The 19,572-nt window shown below is 39.0% G+C and overlaps 1 protein-coding gene across 1 annotated transcript in view; it reads right to left on the bottom strand.

Moving 5' to 3' along the window:
* Positions 1-4,523: 4,523 nt before the first annotated feature.
* The window catches only part of N4BP2 (NEDD4 binding protein 2), a 41,321-nt gene continuing 26,272 nt past the window's right edge, over positions 4,524-19,572 (bottom strand). The window contains exons 12-19 of the mRNA XM_063335733.1: positions 19,046-19,088; positions 17,806-18,050; positions 16,283-16,401; positions 14,787-14,925; positions 14,502-14,687; positions 12,133-12,301; positions 10,151-10,274; positions 4,524-9,346 (exon numbers count right to left, since the gene is read on the bottom strand). Coding sequence (XP_063191803.1) covers positions 9,301-9,346; positions 10,151-10,274; positions 12,133-12,301; positions 14,502-14,687; positions 14,787-14,925; positions 16,283-16,401; positions 17,806-18,050; positions 19,046-19,088 — 1,071 coding nt within the window. The 3' untranslated portion in view covers positions 4,524-9,300. The remainder of the gene's footprint in view (positions 9,347-10,150; positions 10,275-12,132; positions 12,302-14,501; positions 14,688-14,786; positions 14,926-16,282; positions 16,402-17,805; positions 18,051-19,045; positions 19,089-19,572) is intronic.

Raw genomic sequence — 19,572 nt, 5'->3', positions numbered from 1 at the left:
AACTAGGCCTCCTGCCCTGCCAAACTCAGGAGCCATCGGAGTTCCTCTTGGGAAAATCAGGAAGATGAAGGCAGCAGCTGTTTTTATTTTGAATGTGCTTTTCCCCACTTCCTCCTGTTTTGAAGGAGGAGATGGGGATGGTCATACCCAGCAGTCTCAGGCTCCCCTTTTCACCAGCCAGTTTCTAGTCCATGAACATGGAGATGTCTCCCCAGAGGAAGGTGCCCTGAATTGCTCACAAAGCCCTCTCTGGGAGAAGCCCCCCTGCCAGCCAGGGTGCACCACCCCTCCTGGGACGTTCTGTTCTCTCTGCAGTACATCAAGATAGCTACTGAACATGGCTATCTTGGTAAATGCCGAAAAGCTGAAGCTCCCAGTCACCCATGGGTTGCCTATATGGCACTGCAAGACAGTAAAAGGGGATAATCTGGAAAGGCAAGATGGACACAGAGGTGAGGAAGACTACTTTTACCCTCACTTAGAGGTGGGAATCCAAGGCAATGCCTTGTGAGTTAGCCGATGCAGAGCTCGCACAGCCCAGCTTGACAGGACTACCACTCCTCTACTTACAGACCAAATTGATTAAATTTGTGGTGCAGGCAGGATGTGTAAGAAGGAGGAGGGTCCTGTTTCTCAGGGTAACACAAAAATAATAATGATCTATGCAGTTGCTTACCAAGCTTGTAGAAAGAGCAGTCGTCACAGCAGCACTGCCACACTTCAATGTCCTACTGCCCAAAGAAAGTCACAGATAGCACATCCCGACCATACAGAGGAAATGCATCAGTGTTTAATATTTTTACTATTATTTTAGCATTCCCCAAGTCATGTAACATGTCTCCCGAGCCATACGAAAAAAACGTTCCCTACTCACAAGGAGTGCACAAATATAGTTTTAGACCCAATGCCATGGCAGAGGACACAAAACAGCTTAGGACAAGGAGGAGGAAAGCAAGATGGTGACTTTTATCCTGTGCTCCCCCTCAGTCCTTTCTGTTTCCGCAACTTGAGTTAAAGATCACACAGCACAAGGGTCTCGGGCCATAGGGACCTCTGGTGGCACTGGGGATAGATACATGGCTGCCTTTTTCAAACCCTGAAGTAGCAGGGATTGCCTAAATGTCCATCATGGAACAGATGACAAAAGCCCCATGTTTTTGCCAAAAAGCTACCAAAACTGCAAGTGCTTCCCACCCCACCCCAAAGTCTGCAACACAGTTTTTGTCTCAGTCAAGACAGAGATCTGAGGCATTCTTAAAATCTGAAAGCTACATAAATAAAGCTAAAAGAAAACCCCAAACCTGAACACAGTACAAAACAAGTCACTCACAGGATGTGGAGCCCCATCTACTACACTTAATTCAGCAAGAATGGGGCATCCCAGCAACAGTCTGCTTTGAGATGCTGGTTTGGACACATCAGCACTGCTCTGCTGGAGGAAATGGGCTGCCCTAGCAGTAGTGCCCCATCCACACATGGTACCTGTTACAGTTTGAAGAACCCACAACAATTTATTGTCATTTAGACAATTATTCTATCCCCCGATGACACCTCCCAACCTGGGAAGGGGAATCTGAAAAAACAAGGAAACCTGAAGGCTGAAATATAAACAGATTTAATAGAATAAGACTAAATAATTAACATTAATAACACTAAAGAACCAATATTGATCCCAATACCAATATAAAACATGCAAGGGTTATACTCAGACACTTATATCAGTTGGAAGCTGTGCTCCTCCTTGTCCCCGCGCTTGGCAAGGCCCAAAAACACTGAGACCTTGAAACCCACACACCATTGCTGGCTATAAAGTAAATATTTTCACAAATTCAGACACTAGAGTCTTCTAAAAATGCAGTCTTCCCAAGCATTAGAAGAGACCCTACCCAAAATTACTGAAAGAGAAATGAATCCTGTGTCTCTCAAACCAGGACATTACCTTACTGCAACGGTCCTGCGGTGCTCCAGGGTGTCCCAGACACCTCTGCACTGCCCACCTGCCACACAAGACCTTGCCCTATCATCTTTTCCAGATCCTTCCTAGTGTCAATTCACTGGCATGCCCCTACTCCACGCCAACATCCATCCTCCGCCATAAAGCCCCTCATGCTATAACAGGCCTTTCTCCTTCATCACAGCAGTCTCTTTGCGCTGATCTGAATCCAGTAGCCACCCTTCCCCACTGCTCTTCAGGGCTTGTGCCTGCACCCGGCAACATGTCCCCTCAGTCGTGGCCCATCCACAGGCCACCACAGATCTTCCTTCCCTACGAGATTCTTCCAGCCTACAGGGCATCTCCGTGCCCCACCATTTCCCTCACCATCTGCCTGTTGTATTTTCCATTGAGATGTGAGAGAGAAAGGCTGCAGACCCCCCTATTCAGCATCCCAAGGGGTCTCCAGCACTTAGGGACACAGAGCAGACCAGCCCAGGGGATGGTAAGGATTCCTGGATCCTCCAAAGCTCCCAACTGTCATTCGGGACAAACACAGGCCCTGTTTATGGGAAAGGCTCTCTGAGCTAATCCTCAAAAGACAACACCTCCCAGCTACATGCCGTGTAGAAGCCACTCAGGCTATAGGAAAAAGCAAACTTCATCTCCTGACATATCCTACAGAATTAACGATGGCAACTAATGAGAAGCCATTGCTAGCCCAGCCAGGCCTCCTAATGCAAGAAGTCAAGCAACATCAAGAGGGTCCTTCCCCATGAGGGATTTTAAGAAGATGCAAGATGACCACCAGCAACACCCACAGTGGCATAGACTTTACGAGATAGCACAATGTCTTTGTGTCAGTCTCTGAACAGACTGATTTGTCCACACACTCAGGCAACTAACCTACAAAAACCAATGCAGAATAGCTAAAGGAGAAACCCCAACGTTATCATCTTCAAATCTGAGTGCAAAAACGAACTTGTCTTCCCCATCTTTAGTACAGAGCAGCAAGTGTATTTTGAAAACAAACTCTACCCCACCCATCTGTAAAGAAGAAAAAAAAAGTCACCAAAACAATACTCTGAATACAGTATTCTCCCTCTGAGGAAGAAACGAGCAGCGTGTGATGTGTAATAACATCCTTTAGAGCACATCATACAGAGAAACAACAGCTCCGGCAAGGGCACAGTAAAAGCTGCTGCCACCATCACTCTATGCCATTAGCAAGGGCACCACCTATTGTCGAGCTGCCCGATGCATTCCACCAGCGGACACAACATTTAATCGTACTTCAAGGATCTAGGCTGAAAATTTCTGTTCACCTCAAGCAATATTTTTATTTTACCACACTTCAATTTTCAGCCTTAAAAGTTCAAACGATTTCCATAAGCAAGGACAGACTGAAATACTACACTTCTCATATCTAAACTGAGAGGAGGACTCTCAGAAATGCCCAGAGTGCCATCGCGGAGCAAAGTTCCAGCTGCAAGCAGAGAAGAGCTCAGAGCCAGCCCAGCACACAGAGGAAAGAAAAGCATGAAGTGAAAGAGAAGGATGGACTGTTCAACAAGCGCAGGAGTCAAGCTGGGTCTCCACGTTGAGCCGCCATCCTGCCTCCAGAGAGGAGGCAAGTCCAGAAGCAGTTCCTCCACTATAAAACATGATAGTTTGAGAGTCCCCAAGCTTGACCTTGAGCCACGCTGCCAGAGCAGAGAGTCCTTTAAATAAGGAGCACACAACCGACCAGACATTCACCCGTTCTGTGGTCTAGTCGCTGTGGCTCAGAAGCAGCCGTATCGGATCCAAGCCAGCATCTGCCAAGCTTTTATGTGTTCCCAAAACCTTATTAGCTAGAGCTTTGCTGTGCAAATGCACAAACCTGGCTTATTTCAGCAGTCTATCTGAGCTACAAGGCAATGAAGTCATAGGAACAACTCTGCAGGAGTTAACTCGGATTGAAGCCAGTTGTCCTCAACCTGAGCTAATAAAATAGCCTGGGCTCTGGCCAGCACTTTGCTCTCAGGTGTCTTTCCACACTTACAGGAACATAACACAGGAATAGCTGCACAGAGCAGGCTTGTCTGGGAAAAGCCAGGTTTGGGAAAAGCCAGACTTACTAGCTCTGAATCCATGACAATACAGCGATTGTGCTTCCTCGGGATGTGACCTGTCACTGCCCCTGATCTAAGGGGTCATGCTAAATGAGGTCTATCCAGAACACTTCCCTACCCCAACCTCTCACCTTTACAGTGGTTATACCTGCCCTCCCCCTGAGACATACACCACTGCCCTCACCCTCCCACAAAATAAGCCAGGCCTGAACAAGCATCTCTTCAGCTACTTCAGGCCAAAAAAATCTGAAACCATGACCCTTATTTTCAGTAATGTGAGCATTCAGCTCCCACTCACAACACTTAAAATCAGGCCACAAATCTGTTCCTTTTTACACCCGCAGATGGTCGCTTCATCTCCCTACAGACGGTATCCTCAAGTCAAGGCAAGTGGCTTTCATGCAGAACTCCAAGACGACTACTTGACAAAATCTGATACAAGCTGAAATGCAATCTTCCAAGGAAAGACAGAAGGCTATACTTGTGGCAAAAATCCTTTATTAAACTAGATTTTGTAAATTCCTTTTCATATTAGAAATTCTAAATGCAAATTACAAAACTGTATTTCAGTAAAAAATGAAAGTTATAGTTAACAGCAAAATTACAACTTTATACAAATAAAAAAATCATTTTTTAATTTTAATTTAAAAATAGACTTTGATATCTTCCACTGTATGGTCCTAAGAGCTTTTACAACTGGTAGCTGCAATACTAGGTCTTTTCACATGCATATTCACATATAGTCATTTAATCCTCTGCACAGTTTATTTAGCTGAAATAGCATGAACCGTTGGGCTTTGGTTGGGTTTTGTGTGTTGCTTTGTTGTTTTTTTTTTTTAAAGAGAACATGATACTTGGAAATTGTGGTAAGTCAATGAACTCCTTTGTTACAGCGTTCACGCTCTATCCTCTCAGCTCTGCGAAGAGGGCAATATTGTACTGGAAATGTGAATTGCACTTGAAGACATAAGCATCAGTAACATAAAGTCTATGTATAATTTCTCATATTACATTTATGACGATCCTTCTTTGCCATTATCAAAAATAAAATTATTCTCTTGTCTACCCACCATGTTTTGTGGCAAGATTAAATAACAATTTGGTTACATTTCACCTCCTCAAGTTAAACCTTCTAGAATGCATGTTCTGGTAAGCATGTAAAGATCTTCCCTGACACTGCATGTATTCACAACAGTCACATTCCAGATGTTCTAGTGATGTTCTAGGTTACGACTAGAGCATCTGGACATTGTTTAAATGGGGATTCCCAAGTCACAATGTGTTTCCAACAGCCACAAAGAAACACCAGTTAAACTTTGCCTGAGGTGTCCTTCAACAGGCCTATGAAAACATTAAGTTTAAATAAAGTTCTACCACAAAAGCAAAATCCAAAGTTGTTAAAATATTATCAAGGTATCTTGAAATTTTTTTTTTTTTTAAAAGTCACTTTTGCCCTAACACTTTCACAATCAACTGAAATATATTTTTAAACACTCACATTACTTATGAGCAACTTTCTTCATTGCACCCCTGAGCCTTTTTTTTTCTTTACTGTAAGAATACTCATCAATGCTAGCACAAGCATCAGGTTTTGTATTAAAAATAGTTTTCCTAAATTAAAAACTGGGATAAATGTTAAAATGTTTTGTAAAAAAGAAAGCAAAAGTCACATATTAAAGAATACCAGTCATCACAACCACATGCTGTTGAAGACTAGAATAAAAAGTGGTACACAAAATTGGTATTTTAACAGTTGCACATTATTTCAGAGTGCTGGTGGCAATACTGCTAAGCGCTACTTTAATCAAAAGTGTAAGATGATACAGAATTTACAAGATACCTCAGGATTCTCACTGATGTAACTGCAAAAGACATCAGAAAAGATGGAAGTTCTGAAATATAACCTATTTTGAAACAATTATATTTGATGTAATTCATCCCACTATACATTATAAAAACAGTCAAAGAAATACAAGTAGTCCAGTGTGTTTTTTTCTGGACAGTTTGGCAAGTAGCTAAAAGCATGGAGACACTTACTAATAAAAGTCTACTTTCTTTCTCTCTGTGCACTGATCTTCTGCTCCATTCTGTACCCAGCTCAGCACAGCTTCTAAGCACACGCTTAAGCTCCTATGGAAGAAAAAGGCTGAGCTCATCATATTTTCTGAGTTGCAACTGCAACGGCTCACCCCGAGCTGCTGAAGGCTCTGTCAATAACTTTAGTAACAGTAAGACCAATTCCGCCCACGTTATGATTTTAAACCATCGTTTTCCATCAAAGTTCAGCCTGTAATCAAATGGCAGATACTAGCCAAATGATCAACCTATAACCACATAGGGTATTCAGAGCACCTTCGTGAACCTCAACATCTACCCAAAGGGACAATGGAGAGAGGGAGAGAGAGAAGTACTCCAAATGGCTCCTAAGCTATGCACTCCTCTGCTGACTTTGACAGACTGGAGAAAGCAAACTCTCCTAGTAAAGACTGGAGCTGAGGTTTTGCCCTGAACATTTTTTTTATGCATTTATCCAAACAGGACTAAGAGACGAAAAAATAATGCGGAAGGATGTTGAAGCTCAGTGGGAACAGCTTCTTTTCTGAAGAGTCTTAGCCCTCTTCCAGAGGCCGTTTTATGCATTTTATATTCTTTAATCGCTTTTGTCCCCTTGACCTTGCATTTTTAGCTTACAGTTGCTATTTTGAAAGAGGCTCAGGATGTGGCAAATTCAAGAATACTCCTGAGCGCACTGGTCAGTATTTTCTGGGGAAGTGAAAGTCAAGTGCAATCATCACCCCCTTGCTAAGACAGGAGCTGTGTTTCTCACCTCCAGGGTAAACTTGTCAACAACTACATTATGATGAACAGATGGGGCAAGACCATAACTTTTTCTGCTCATCTTTTGAACTGAAATCTAAGCTGCCTTTGCCCATGTCAGGAACAGTGCAAACATGCTGAGTGAATCAGGCCACTTCCCAGAACAACCAGAAGCGTTGGCACTTCCCTGTTTATGAGCACATCACTGTAGGGCTTGGGCACCCAGCAGCTCAACAGGCAACACTTCTGAGCACACACTGGGCAACTCAGACACCCAGGCCATACAACAGGGACCACGCTTTAAAGAGCTGCGCTCCATTCGTTGTAAACAGTAGCACTAAGGAAAACCTGTTCAGGCACAGAAGGAAGCTCCTTGGTCCAAAAGAAAGATCCTAGCTCTGCTGAAGCATTCTAGCATCTGCAACCCTGGACAGCTGATAGTCTGAACTGCTGTCTCGAGTCCAAGTGCCTGAATAACATCTCAGTCCGTTTTAGGCACTGTCACAGAGGATGAAGCATGGGCTTCACCGCACAGGACGTTGTGTGGTGGCAGAAACAGCTGTGCTAGTGCTGTCTGGGGAGCACAGATCTTCTGTGTTTCACCTACTGGTTACCAGAGCAGCCCAGAGAGAAAGAAAAAGAGAAGGGATGCAATTCAGGTGAACTAAGTACCCACAAAAAGTATAAAACTTATTATGACAGCCTATTATTCCAGTAAGAGTCACTTTGATTAAATATTGTTCAAGCTATTCTTCCACTTGAAATCACCATGGAAAGATTACAGTATCTGTTGAAGCATGACAAACTCAAATTTTTAAGTCTACCGTACATTGCATTCACTGTGTATATATTACAGTAAATATGGATATTCAGGAGACATCATGTCTTTCAGTTTGTCAGCAACTTAAACAGACACATTTTCAAGTGAAACCTATTTCTGTGCACAGCTTTTCTCACAGAAGTTCCTTGCTTATTACTACCCATGCACGCAAATGGCAGAACTTGCACACACATATGGATTCATACACAAATTCTATGCGCATGTAGTTCCTGGGTAAAATTTAGAGCAAAAGTGGTTTAAAATGAAAGAAAAACACCCTCCCACTAATCCTTAACCTATTAGTATTATTCCTAATACAGAACTCATACCTGTTCTGAAAAAGCCTTACAACAAAAATTCATATGCCTTTCAAGAGGCAAAGATGTAAACAAAAGTAGTAATGCATTCTAGAAGATGTTTCTATTAAAAATACATTCTGATTGCTTACTGGAAATATTTGCCAAAGTATAGATGTATATAGATGTTTATATTTAATTTGCAGGGGTTCGTTTGGGGCTTTTTGTTGTTTTGGGTTTTTTCCACAGGTATTTCTAGATGCTGATGCAACACCACCAACAACAGAATAACTTTCGTACTCTCAGACTTTCCAGTTCGGCAATTACTACTGTAGTATTAGCATTCTCTTTGACGTTAAAAATACATTTAAAATGTCTCACAGACAATCATACTTTCTACAAGGACATCACCAAGTTTAATACAGACAGAATGAAGACACACCACTATTAGACACCTGTAAAGTGAAACAGTACTCGCTTCGCTCCATTCAAAAAGTCATAAAGGAAGAAACACTTTTAATCCAGTGGATGTTGAAAAGAGTATGGGCATTTCCTGCAAAATTACAGTGTTAGCTATGTGTAAGTAGAGATTGAACTATAGCATCGTATTTTTCACTTTAATAGATCACAGTCAAACGTTTGCAGAATTACCAAACACACAGCTTGTCTTAATGCACAGTCCTTTATATACAACCTCCATCAGTATCAGAAGAAGTTTAGAATAGAATAAGGACGACAGAACCGGTCAACCCATCACAAAACCACCACTAAAAAAGACTACATTAGACTTTTGAAGAAACCTGGAAATATTTAGCACCCAGCTGTAACTGGATTTGAAGTATTAGTAGTTGTTGTGTTCCCACCTCCCCTGTGCTCTTCTGAAGGTTTTAGCACAAAGTTCTGAATCACAAAATAACTTTGTACAAGGTATGACATTTCAGAAGCACAGAATCCACAGCAGTTAAAATGTGTGAGGGTCAAAAGACACAGACTGGGTATGCTGAGAAGACAGTTATATTTAAAAATTGTACCTTAACTTCCCTTTAAAACAGCATACACTGCTCAGCAGAATTCTTAATATGCATTTCTGTGACTTCAAATACTGTGTCTTCTTTTTGCAGGTTCAAAATAGGATCCATTCCACAAAAAAATTTTCTTGAAAACATACTGACAAAACCACTTGCTGTAAATTGAAACCATTTCTAATAAAATAGCATCCTTTAAAACAGATTACAAAATACTATTGCAGTTGTTCAAAAAGTTTTTAGCTGTAATCTAACACCTCAGTTTCTATATTCCTCTTCTCTTCTTGACAACCCTTCAACTCAGCATGACTCTCAGGCAGCCTGGTTTTACTTCTGTGAACCTGTGAAACAAGAAAAGATGAAGCTTCAACATGAAAGCTACGTGCAATGCCATATCCTTCAGCCCTTATCTAACATACGGAAAGTGATAAGGCTTTCAGTCAAGTATGCATGCCTGTGAGAGTCAGCAAATCAGCATCACGTCCTCTGGATGTGACAGTGAAGGAGGATTTTACAGGGTCTGGAGAGGTGATGAGCTGGAAACAGCAGGAACTAAGAGGAAAGTTTTAAAAAAAAAAAAAGTTGCCCAATATTCCCAGTTATATTCATTCTGCTCCTCTTTTCCTGCTCCCCTTTCATTCCCTCTTCTTTCAAAACAGATTTTCTCCCTTGTCTTCTGTAGAAAATAAGAAGGAAATGGGAAGTCTTTGCTATTTCTGAGTCCCACCTTCACATGCTCCTGTAAAGAAAAAGCAGCAAACACACTGATGCCAGCCCAGACTTGCTCAATTGCTGTCCCGCATAAGATGCTGAGCACTAAAGCAGGTTATTGGAGACCTATAAAAAGCAGGATTAACAACTTTTCACAGTAAAGCTAACAACATTGAATGGAAATATGTAATTAAACTATACTAGATAAGTTTAATTCATAGTGTTTTCATCTATCCCAGAGGAAAGGATCTAACACATAATAGATGCTCCATATAAGATGGCTGTGTGTCACACAATCGCACTGGATTTATGAAACAGCAGACCTACTTTAATCTGTTTAGTAGTTTAACAGTATTCTAAAACTAACTACAATTTTCAGTTAGTTAAATGTGGGCTAAGAAAAAAACGTATCAGTAACAAAAATCTAAACTCACCTGAAGTTGTGGCTTGTGAGGTATCTGATAGCTGCTGGTCTGATGCGAGCAACTCCTCCCTGACTATGGCTTCCTCTTCCCGTGATAACACAGAGGTATGGTTTACCACCAGTCTGCTGGTACTCTGTAACAGCAGGGATTGTAACGGTTAAAATCTTCCCTCAGCAGAGACTTGGCATTCAGTATAACCTTTCCATCCATTCTTCTGAAAACTCTCACTAGTGATTTAGAACTTTGCTCTCCCATGCTGGCTATGTATCTTTTACGTAAACGCAGGCATTTTTCCCCTCTTCTGAGAAATATATTCTGAAAAAATATAGGCAAGCTTTTTAAATCTGGATTGCTTGCAGTACACATGTTGTGATCATCACAAAATCCTTCTAATTTCATACAGTTTTACTGTTTCTACCATTTAATCTTTGCTTGGAATTTACATCCTGTGATGTAAATTAAAACTGCAAAATTAAAAGAAGCGGGTGTGATTTAGTTAATTTTTAAGCAACACTTCTCTCTATTGCTTCACATTTTATCTTAAATTAATGTGACTAATGAAATAAAATTTTATTAGATAAAGAAAGGAAGAAGGAAAATATAAATCCACACGGTTTTTGACATTTAAATTACACTTATTTTGACTAACTTCTGCTATGGTGGAGCATGTGAATCAACAGATCAACACATCACATGAGCTTTATCAGGGCATCTAGCCCTGATAACAAAATAAATTGCTCTTCTACCAGAGGTAACAGCAACCTAAATTGATTAAGAGTTTAAAAAAAAAAAGAGGAAAAATATAAATTAAACTGGATTCTCAAAACAAGACAAGATTTGCCAGTTCAAGATTATCAGTTCAGATGACATCTTTCCTCAACTACCCTCTCTCTCTCACTTAACTTTATTTGGGTTTTATATTAGTTTACTGTTAATTCTGCAAGCATTTAGTGGCTGTTATTGATCCCTTTCCCATGTATGCACACTGAAATGAATTTTTTGTAGATTTAGGTGAATGGACTGAAAAGAGAGTCCCTACCATCATTCCAGCACAGATCAGGAAATATAGCTCTAAAAAGCATTAGGTTGCAGCTTAAAGTATACAAATGTCATTTTAGGAATAGCACAAGATAATGCAATTAAATTATCTCTGATGTATATTGCAAGAAAAGGATGAAGGCCCCACTGAACACTTTTGTTTCTACTGTGTGGATTAGCTGCTTCGAAAAATTCGGTTTGAGCAGTGGTACCTCGCATAAGAAATATTTCTTATAAAAGCATTCCCAGTGTGTTTAAATTTATAGGGTAAACTAATAAGGCAGAAAATATATCTTTTTACAGCAAGAACACTCATAAAGTACTTGAACACTTCACTGGGAGAAAAAACAAGCCCTCAAGCAAAGCTGCACAAAATGACATTCATGGAAGTAGCAGTGTTCCCATCTCAAGAGATCCTGCTGAAAAATAGATATGGAAGCTACTGAAAGATAGCTCAAATCACACAATTTCATGTAAAAGTTGAAGACAATATAACCATTGTGCTCAGAATCCCAACATAATGATTTTTCTTTAAAGATTAAATAAGTAACATAGTTCTGACAAAGCAATGCAAACATGACACAAATGTTTGTATTACCATCTCTGTTAAAAATGCCAGGAAGGACAGATCAAATCTTCAATAAAAAAATAAAAGCGAAGGATAAAGCAAAAGGAAAAGGAAGATATACAAAGAAGCATGGGGCGGGGGCGCAGAGGGGCAGGGCGGGGGCGCGGAGGGGCAGGGCAAAACAGAGAGCAAAAAGAATCATTGCCATGTCAAAGAAAATAAAAAAATCCATGGGGGAACTTTGAAAATAAAACCACCCAAAAGCCGGTTGGTTTTACATGTTATTAAATTAGATTAATTCCCCCTGATATTGCCATATATTGTGATTTCTTAGTAGAAAACGAGAATAACTTTTAGGGGGCAGGAACTATTAGTTTATTCCTACCTTCACTTTTTTCCTGCAGGACTCTGGACAAGTGATTCACAGCTTCATCCACATGGAGACCATGCAGATCCAACACGTTCATAGGCAGCAAGGAAGTATTTACTTTCTCAAAGATTTGCACAGCAGCAGCATGGTTGGCTTCTTTCATCTTTTGCTCATGAAGACGACCCTTTATTCATAAGCACAGCAACTATTACACGCTGAGATATAATCTAAGCTCCACACTGGTCGTTGGGTACAAAATGACAGTACTGGCAGGGTGCTTTTCGCTCACAGTTTGAAGCAGTAAAATTTATAATCACAACAGAACTTCTGGAAGAGGCTCAGTGAGACCTACTCACAAGGAGATTTCATGAAATCTGTTCTTAGGAAACTATTCAAAGCTGGCACAAAGAAGAAATTATAACAAAAGCCTTACAAGAAAAAAAAAGCCAGAAAAGGCACAAAATCATAAGGTCTTTACATAAGCTAAAAAGTTATACTCCATGATGGTTTTCCGATTTATTATCCTAACAATAGAATTTTACTTTCTGAAATTATTTTGCTCAACATTTAATGAAACAATGTTAGAGAATCTTCCCAACAGGCCAGGAAAAACCTGCTGAGTGTTATAGCTGAGGTTAATTCTTCTGAACACATTCCCTAAAAATCAGACAAGTCAAGGGCAAACACTTTTTTTTTTTTTAAACTTTTTTCCTTTTTTTTTTTTTTTTTTTTTAAGTAGTTGCCTGTTATCTACGTAATATTTTTGACAGATCTTTTATGACTGACAAGGTCAATACAGTCTCTGTTGGAATTAGGGTTATTCACATTACACAGTGAACACATGAACCTTGCAGTGTTAATATCTGTAGGCACAGCTGAGAAGGGATGGAGAAGGGAAGGAAGATTTAACACCAGGTATTGGACTGACAAGGGCTCAAGCGAACAGAAGTGACAGTCTGTCTTACACTTTCTTAAAATGGATCATCTGAAGTGCATTAGCGTCAGACCAGAGACACCAGCCCTTTAACTCTCACTTGCAGAGGATTCTCAAGATAGGCTAAGGCCACCAAGCATAAGCATTTGGTATGAATAAAGGTAGCTTAGTTTGCCTTTTTATTACCTAAAAGAAAGTATATAATAAATTTGTAGATTGTACTTGTCATTATGACTAAGAACAAAAGTAAGATAGGACTTGAAATTACATTTCTACTTAAAATCATTCAGACCTTTGTTTAGAATCTCTCCAAACTTCAAGGATATATAAACAAAGAACATAAAGAGTTCATTATAAAGGACGATAATGAGTATTTCCTGCATGCACAGTAAAAATCTAAACGTTTAGAGTGATACATTATACCAATTGCATGAAAGATTTAAGATAATAGCAAATTCAAGTAATTCATTATTACATTTTTGTTCTGTCATAATGCAATTCATAGTTTAGAATTAAATGCTTCTATAATGTGAATTCTTACTGAATTTTTATGTGCTATTAGATCAGTGAAAAAGCAACAGCCTTTGAAGGTATTTGTCACAGAATTTTTTAAAGAGTGGTCTGAATGAAGCATGAATGGAAGGGTCTCATGTGAAGGCACCAGGAAACCAATCTACAGGAACAGCTGATACTTCGAATCAGGAATATGATCAACAGCAATGATCAACAGTAACCAATGGGTATATACTGAGAAATGTGCTTGAATCAAGACCAGAAAGCCTGTGCTCCACGGCCAGAGCACACAAGACTGATCAGCAGCAGATCTAGCACGGCATACCACACCATGTTCATCCTGACCCAAGACAGACTGCAGCCATAAAGACAGTCAGAACGAGGAGGCAAAGACAGCAGGCAGCAATCTTGCCCGAGATTTATGGAGGATGAAGCAAACAAGATTCTGACGCAAAAGGTCACAACTTAATACCTATCTGACTCTTAAATAAAAGTGCGAAAGATATGTCTAAAACCAGTTCATCATCAATTAAGAGAAACCCAAGGGACATACAGAGGATTCGAAAATTGATGTTTGCTGCAGTCCATATCACACATGAGTGAACCTGGCCAGACCACATGGACACAAATCTCGGTGCTTACAAGTATCTGGATGCAACAGTGGGATCTATGAGAAAATGAGTTTGTGTGACTAAGCACTAAATACCATCTTTCACGAGGTCTCGCACTGAATTTGGGTACGTTAGCTTCCTGTATCAGTATCATTACTAGTGAAAGGAAGTTTACTTGTAAGGTGATTCTCAATATAACATACAGACAACAGTAACTGAGCAAGTTTATCAACTGTAGTAGGCACAATGTTATTCTTATCACTTCCAATTCAGTATTTAAGTACCTCTCTAAATTCAGGCAAAAAGCGCACCATATTTACATTTACCTGATGTGCATAAAATGCTGCCACAGGCTTCATACCCATGCGATAGGCCTCCCCAGCCTTTTTCAAACATTCCTGTCTCTTCTGCTGGTGACAAAAAGCTTCTGCTCTTAAATCATCATATTGTGGATACTCAAATTCTTGAAATACTTCACTCAGAGGATCATCATCTTCCTTACTTTTTTTTGCCTGTAGGAATTTGCAATGTTGAAGCTAAGTATGCATTGTAGGGTGTTTTCATTAACATAGCTTTGGATATGTAACTACTACTAAAAAAAATAAAAATACCTTCTTATCCCGGTTCTTTGCAGCACTGTAAGAAGAAACAATTTCATTTTGCTGAACACTTTCTTGAGCTATAACTGTTTTTACAGGATCTGCCTCCAGAACACAGTTCAGAAACTGTTCAGTTTGTTCTAAAGAGTAGCTGTAAAGGATAAGTAAATCTGTGACTTTACAAACACATTAATAGCTGCTACGTTTATTAAAATGCATATTACAAACCTTGATATCGTTACAGAAATAGATGACAATAGAAATAAAGCACTAGAATGGAATTTTCCACCTTATTACAAAAAGGCTTGCAGACTCACTGTACTGCATTACTGGCATCAACACACATGCAGTCTTGATTGACTGAAACGTAATTGAGGAGCACTTGAATATTAAAAGGACAATGAAATACTAAAGTAAATTGCATCCTACCTTAATCAAACAGACATTAGTTTAGCAGTACACACTGCTTTTTGGGCTGGATAAGTTACTTCATCTTAAATCTTCTCTGGTCAGGGTTAGATAGTACAAACTAGTTTAAAACTAGCTCAGTTTTCTGAAACTGCTATGCAGGAAAATCCTTGTATTTCCAGTCAAGATTTGTTATTAAATTTAACGAAATAGGAATAGGATCATCAGTTGCCATCAGATTTCTAATAAGCCCTCTTTCTTCTTTATTCTTCTTGCTGTTCAGTAAGCAGACAAGAGGAAGACTGATCAAAAGTAAAGATAGATTTTGGGAAAGACAACACTATGCAGAGAATTTAGAACGTGAAAAATGAGGGATGGTGAAATGTTTGAGCTATAGAGATGGATGAAGGACATATTTTAAACGTCCCACAAGGAAAGGCTTTGATAACAACCTGGACAAGCAGAAAGACTGACAAGTCAGCATGCAAACCCATATGTACAGACAGACATTCAACTGGCCAAGGATGATAAAAGAAGTTTCTCCTGAAAAAAAGTTCAGTTCTCAGGAACTTGGATTTAAGAAGGTAGCCACATAACCCAGAAATATAATGCAGAAAAGAATGTCAGCAGGAAGAGACAGAGAGATGGCTCATTCCTTCAGAGCTGCTGTAGTAACCAGGAAAGTACTTGCAGCTAACATCAAGTGATGGCAGTTTTCCTCTTGGGCGGATGCCATTTTTTGTGAACCCACTATTCCCACCCCCACTAATTTCTCCCACTTGATTTAAACCTCATCTTTAGAGCAAATACGCAGTTCCACTGACAGTCAGACAGAGGTCAATAGCCAGAGACATTCTTCTGCCAATGAGTTAACCTGTCTACTCCCAAAAAAAAGAAACAAGCCTACACATAAAGATTTTATGCCCTTTTTTCTTTTAAGACCAGCTGGTTTTGCCTTTATATAGATCTACAAAAAGTGTGCTAGTTTGGAAAAAGCCATTCTTTAGCAGTATCTTAACTAATGTTTAAGACAGTAGCTGTGCACTACTATAGAGTGTAACTGAGTACCATTTTTACACAGAACTGTAAAGATTTCTTACTTGTTGTCCCTGAAGACATCCATTAAGAAATTTTGATTAATAGTTGGAAACATCTCAAAAAGTTGCTTCTCCTTTAGTTTAGCGGCACAGTCTTTTCTAGCCATAGAAGGAACACGATTCTACCCATAAGACAAAGGAAAAATATTACAAGTTCTCAATTAGAATAAAATATAGTAACAACAAAGCCAAGCCAACTTTACTATTATTTGTCAAGATTAAAAAAAAAAAAAAAATATCTACTCAGTAGGTGTGCACCCACAGCAGTGACAACATGCCAATATCAGCCTGCCACACTGATTTGACAGGAATAAAGTAGGGACAGGTGAGTTGTATTATACACCTCTGCAGTCATTTGAAGTGACTCAGCTGCAGCTCCCTCATAACTTGGACAAAGGAAAACGAGGATTTTTAGGAGGAATTTTGCTAGTCTATCTAGTCCAATGCTAAGCTTGTGCAAAGTCCACCTCTCTACTTTATACTGAGGGCCTGTGGTTGAAACAACATTATTAAACAGCATAAACAATTTTGTTTTCTTGTATCTGAAGCTGTACCATAATAAGTATTCATATTTGTGAAGTCATGCTGAGAAGAAAACACAATTACAGCTCAGAATAAATCGGACTGATCATTCCAATACTCAGATTTTAAAGAAAAAAAAAAAAATTGTCAAAACAAAGCCAAGCTCCATGAATCCGAACTGAAAATAAAGCTGCAGACATCACAGTTGTTATTATCAGTAAGCCACATGCATGTAGTTCAAAGAAAGAATCCACAAGCCATTCTTTCAAAGTACAGGCTAATCCATACAACTTTCTATACCAGTAGAAGCAAAGTTCCTCTGTTTTAGCACAGCTACTTATGAGAGATAATTACAAATAAAAATGCCTGTTCTGAACAACTGCTGGGCAGTAGAGGGCAGTGTTATGCACACACCGACCAGAAAGGGTATGCTAACTGCGTGGAAGATACAGAATTAATAAAAATCTTTTAAAAATGAGTATTTTCTGACAAGTGGGTACAGAAACCTGTTTGAGATTAACCTCAAGTACTTCTTTTAATGTCTCATCTGTGAGGAATGTTGTGGGTTCTCCTTACAAAAAAATATTAAAATCAATTCAATCCACTTCTAAACAAACAAGGCATGGAGCTAATTAAGAACTTTTTTTTATATTGCTTTCCCAATAAAGGTGTGGGAAATCACACTGATCTTTGTTTTCAGGTGAGCAACCAAAAAACAATTCAACCAAACAGAAATGCTAACCTGTATAGTGAAATGCACCATGATCTGTTTGTGAAGCAATCAAAATATTACTTTTAAAAATAAGATTCATATTTTTCAAACAGAAACACCTACCACAAGCAAACCCCTGTATCATAGTAATCAACAATACTAATTAGCATGCATTTGTCTCATGAATTCAGGCTGTAATCAGCAGCACAAAGATGAGTCACCAGATAAGACATACTCTGCTTCATTAATAGTAATGAATTTAAACTACATTTAAAAGCGGTGCTATCCATACCAGGTCCTGTTTCTCCTGCATAGCTATTTCTTCGGAAATTATTTGTCTGAGAGAAACTTTCTGAATCTGAGCGTTCCAGTGATCCATAAAAGGAAAAACATCGGATGTTGCTGGTTTTTTAGTCTGTATGTCATTAGATGAGCCTGAAACCCAGCCCATTTTTTTCTTCTGTATTTTGCTGTCTGCGTTCTGAGATAACAGCATTTCTGAGTCATCTGTATCTATCTGTTGAATCACAGTAGGACCTTCAAAAGCAATAAAAATGAGGTGACAAATAAAACAATTATTAGCTTATTTATACAAGCAAAGTCAAAATAATTAAGTTTTTCAACCTAGATGGTCTGTGTTGTTTTCACCTTCATCACTTCTATTTTCCAAAGACTGTCTGATCATCTCTATTTATTTTGTAAATCAAAAGCAAAACCATTAGACTCTCTCACCAAATTTTCCAGTGCCAAGACATATCTTGCAGCTGTAAATTACCTTCCACATACCTTAAGTGGGGAGGTTTGTTTGCTTTTATAAGAGAATTATTGACTCATGTGTTTACATGTATACCTGCCTTTCCTCTACAACTTAAGGACAAACGCTTAACAATCTGATTTTACGTTTCTGAGTTAATGCTAACAGCACTGTTTAGTCATTTGAGAGGAGCATTTGCACCCACACCGCAATCCAAGTCTTCACCCAGGTCCCATGCAAGAGTAGGAGGATTCTACTGCAGAAGGCCATTTATTCTGGGACCTGCATGAAAACTAGATTGCTAGAGATTTTAACACTTTTTGAACAAGGACGTACATCCTCCTGCTACAATCAGTTCCTCTGACAACAATGTGTGAATGCTATATTCCCGACCTCCTTCCCTCACCTGCAGAAATCTTATTCAGCTAATAATTCTCTGGCCACACCTTTTCTTGCCACAGAGATTACAGAAGTTGTACCAAATAGCTGTCTGATCCAGCCAGAGCTTCCCTTTAAGCTCTGAAGTACACAAAATTATAAGCTTTCTCCTTGCATCTACCTGGGACCAGTGATTCTGCTTATAATTAACTTATTTTTTTCCTCCACAAGAAAATGATAAACGGAACCAAGGGCAATACATAAAGGCTTATCTTACTAAATGAATCCATAATTTTTCAATAGACAGAATATTTGCAACCTTACTGAAGTTTCAAAGAATTAAATATTTTTTATAATGACAATTAAGTATTTTTACAATTAAGAGACATACAGAACATACCTTCTGCAAACAACTTACATGATTCATCTCTCCTCTGACGCTTCTAAATAAAAATAGTAAAACCATAATGTAAGCTATAAATTTTGCAGTGAAACTTCACAAGTGTTAGCTTCTAAGTAAACCAGCTTCAAAATAATGTCTCACGGTATTTCTCAAAGTTTGGATCATTTTAAAAGAAATATATTTAAGAAAAATTACGAAGTTAAGTTTAAAAGATAGAACTATCTTTCCGAAAACACATCAAACTGGAGGAACATGCCCTGCTGCTAGAATTTCATAACCTTAATTAAATAAACCGAACAAAAATTTTCCCAAAAAGTATTCTGTGTTTCATATGGCTATAAAGGAACAGAAGTTAGAAGACTCTTCTCAATTAATGTACATGGAGATGTTTTGTATACGTAATTATTCATAAAAGAACTCTTCTTCCATGTGTAAAAGCCAATAATAATTTTTGGCCAGTGAAATTTTCGGTCAATTTTGTAATGAAATTGTGCATTACAATCGTTCTTTTTTAAGAATCTTCG

The sequence above is a fragment of the Chroicocephalus ridibundus genome, chromosome 5 (genome assembly GCF_963924245.1).
Source record: "Chroicocephalus ridibundus chromosome 5, bChrRid1.1, whole genome shotgun sequence".
Classification (NCBI taxonomy): Eukaryota; Metazoa; Chordata; class Aves; order Charadriiformes; family Laridae; genus Chroicocephalus; species Chroicocephalus ridibundus.
Note: the sequence above shows the minus strand (reverse complement) of the source record. Positions and strands in the feature narration are given on the sequence as shown.